Source organism: Thermobia domestica, unplaced genomic scaffold, assembly GCF_964235325.1.
Source record: "Thermobia domestica unplaced genomic scaffold, izTheDome1.hap1.1 HAP1_SCAFFOLD_779, whole genome shotgun sequence".
In the NCBI taxonomy this organism is placed as follows: domain Eukaryota; kingdom Metazoa; phylum Arthropoda; class Insecta; order Zygentoma; family Lepismatidae; genus Thermobia; species Thermobia domestica.
The window spans coordinates 37,616-40,304 of NW_027656489.1; the positions used below are offsets into that span (position 1 = coordinate 37,616).

The 2,689-nt window shown below is 36.2% G+C and overlaps 1 protein-coding gene across 1 annotated transcript; it reads right to left on the bottom strand.

Moving 5' to 3' along the window:
* LOC145677333 (uncharacterized) lies at positions 1-1,557 on the bottom strand. The gene is made up of 2 exons (XM_081747864.1): positions 1,485-1,557; positions 1-487 (listed from the first exon to the last, which is right to left on the bottom strand). Exons 1-2 carry the CDS (start codon positions 1,520-1,522, stop codon positions 202-204), a joined length of 324 nt encoding a protein of 107 aa, XP_081603990.1. The 5' UTR covers positions 1,523-1,557; the 3' UTR covers positions 1-201.
* Positions 1,558-2,689: the final 1,132 nt, after the last annotated feature.

The following is a 2,689-nucleotide window of genomic DNA, read 5'->3' on the forward strand; positions in this document are numbered from 1 at the left end:
TTTGGTGATTATTTTTTTTCCATATGCTATACCTCAAGTGAAACCGAAAAATTGGATGCTAGCCTTTTTACCCCCTTAGTATCCTTGAATTATAGGCATTTTGTTTTCTGTCCACTTGAATGGACATCATGCAATAAAGCGGTATTTGTGGTTTAATTAGAACTCGAAATCATTTTCTGAAATACAAAAAAATATTGTGTTTTATATAAAACACACCCTACGTTTTATATAAAATACGCGAGAAGGGAGATGAGTGCCTACAAAGCTATTACTTTTCTTTGTCCAGTTTGGTGCTGCTCCAGACGCTTTCCTTCTTTTAGTGCTGGTCGAGGGTACAGGTTCATCTTTACCCGACAGGGATGAATCATCTGAGGAGATAGTACTGTGGGGTTCCCAATTACCATCATCATCATCATCATCGCTGTCCTCCGATTCACTCGGAAATGATTCGAAGATTTGAAAAAAAGCGTCGCTTGTCCTTTTGACCCTGTAACGAAAAAAAAAAATATTTCAATAAAATTAGACGCTGGTAATTTACAACATTTGATGGAAAGTTAAACGTTGAATTCTTTCATCCTTGTCGAAAAAAAGATGTATTATGTCATTTGTGTTCCAAAGAAAAATATATTTTCCAAATGTTTTGTGTCAGTAATATTATTATTACTTTTCGAATTACCTTTCATTTTATTTTATTTATGCATTTATTGTTTTGACGTTTAGTTAGAAATTGTCAGAGTCAATACGAACATGGTGTACGAATTTCTTCCCGGGTCATAAATCCCCCGCAACAGATCATATCCTGAAATCCACTACCAGTTACATAAATGTCTCCTACACTATACTCAGATGCAGAGCGCATTCATATTTTTTTTTTTTTTTTTTTTTTTGTGTGTGTGGGGCGGAAGAGGATCCAAGGTTGAGGTCTTACATATTTACATCTAAGTTTATGGAAATGTGTAATCATTGCCAAGCAAAACTGTATTATTTCAGGATTCGGGAGATTTGGGGGTGCTGATGCCCCCTCCCAAACCCGGTGCCCTCCCCTCCTCTGTGAATACGCCCCTGTTCAGATATATTTGTATGAAGTTATAATATACATAACAAAACCCAGAAGCCTTCTGACAAGAGCTTTCTCTGACCAAAAAAAAAGGTGTAAATAAAAAAAAACGGTTTAATATGAATATTTATATTGTTTCTTAGCCATAATAGTCCCGACTATGTGAAAGTCTAGTTAAACATAATTTTCCTACGGTTATTTTCTTAAAAATACTAGAGTAATAAATAAAAAGCCGGCTTACGCAGTAATGCATAATGTCTACCTCAGAGGACACAACAGAAAAGCCTTTCACTCCATTATTGCATGAGGTCCAATGGATGGGACACATAGAAAAGAACCCCTTGACGCTACATGTACAGCAATAGTTCATAAACTACATACTAGGCCTACTCTTTAGATTATTATTAGTAAATAAAAAAATACATACCCCTCTGCTAGTTCCTCCGTAGAAGATATTCGGTGCATTTTTTTTCTGATTTCTCACCGCTCATTTTTCTTCTTGTTCTTACCCACGTGGAAAGAAATTGACTATACTAAACGCAATGTTAACTTGAGAGCCGAATCACAAGCGCATTAATACATGTTGCCACGCGAACCTTTTCGCAGGAAAGCCTTTGTATGTGTTTGTGTGTGTGTGTTTTGGTTCGGTTCTCATTCACCAGGTTTCAACTGGCGCTGCTCTGGGTCTCAGCTGATATGCGCGGAGCGGTGATTTCTCGTTCTTTTCCTGCCGCTACGGAAAATGGTTCTTGGTTTATTCGTTTTTAATAATTCATGAAGACACGACAATAGTAATAAATGTATTGAAAATTCGCACGTGATGTAATTGCAATCCTCACAATTAAAACTCGAGAGCATGAAAATTATTTTGATTATTCATTTCAATTGATTAAGGTAAGAAAGGATAAGAAATGAAGTTACTCTCATATATCTACCTGGATATATAAGGTCAATCAAAACAGAAACACACAAGCAGCCACCCTCCCACATAATAAATTAAAAATACGATGTTTTTTCTCAAAGCACAGCAACTCTACGTTAGCAATGAGTAAACCAGCTGCGAACCGGCAACAATCATATCAACAATTTCTTCAACAGTTTTGGCTGCATATTTTTCTCTTAGTCGAGAGTACACATTGTTGACAATTTACTTTGCTTGACTTTTAAAGAGGTTTCCCTTCCTCATGTTTGCGATAATACTGAGAAGATAATTCGGATACATTCATGATTTCAATTTCGCGCTTAACACTCTCCATGGTTTCAGTTTCACTACAACCCCGTACCCACACTAACGCAAGCGCGAAGATGATATTTGGCAGAGCAGTGTTACTCTCTGCACAAAAATTGCAGAAGTTACATGTGAGTCCCATTCTTTCTTTTGTTTCATTTACCAGAAAGCAAAAAAGTTTCTTACGGGGTAGCAACTCTATTTAATTTATGTATCCTATAAAATATTAAGCCATTTCCTATTCATTGTGGACGATTTCTAACATTGATCAATTAACTAATTTTACCGGTCTTCTGTTCTTGATAAAAGATTTTTCAAGTTTATAATCTTGCAACACTTGCAAGAGACTCGCATCTTAGCTTTTGGCTTTTCACTCTTTTCTTTCCTTCTCTCTTTCCGATTCT

Coding starts and splice junctions, on each gene's coding strand:
- LOC145677333 (XM_081747864.1), bottom strand. CDS start 1,522: ATGCACCGAATATCTTCTACGGAGGAACTAGCAGAGGG. Junction 488..1,484: donor ACGGAGGAACTAGCAGAGGG/GTATGTATTTTT, acceptor TTTTCGTTACAG/GGTCAAAAGGACAAGCGACG.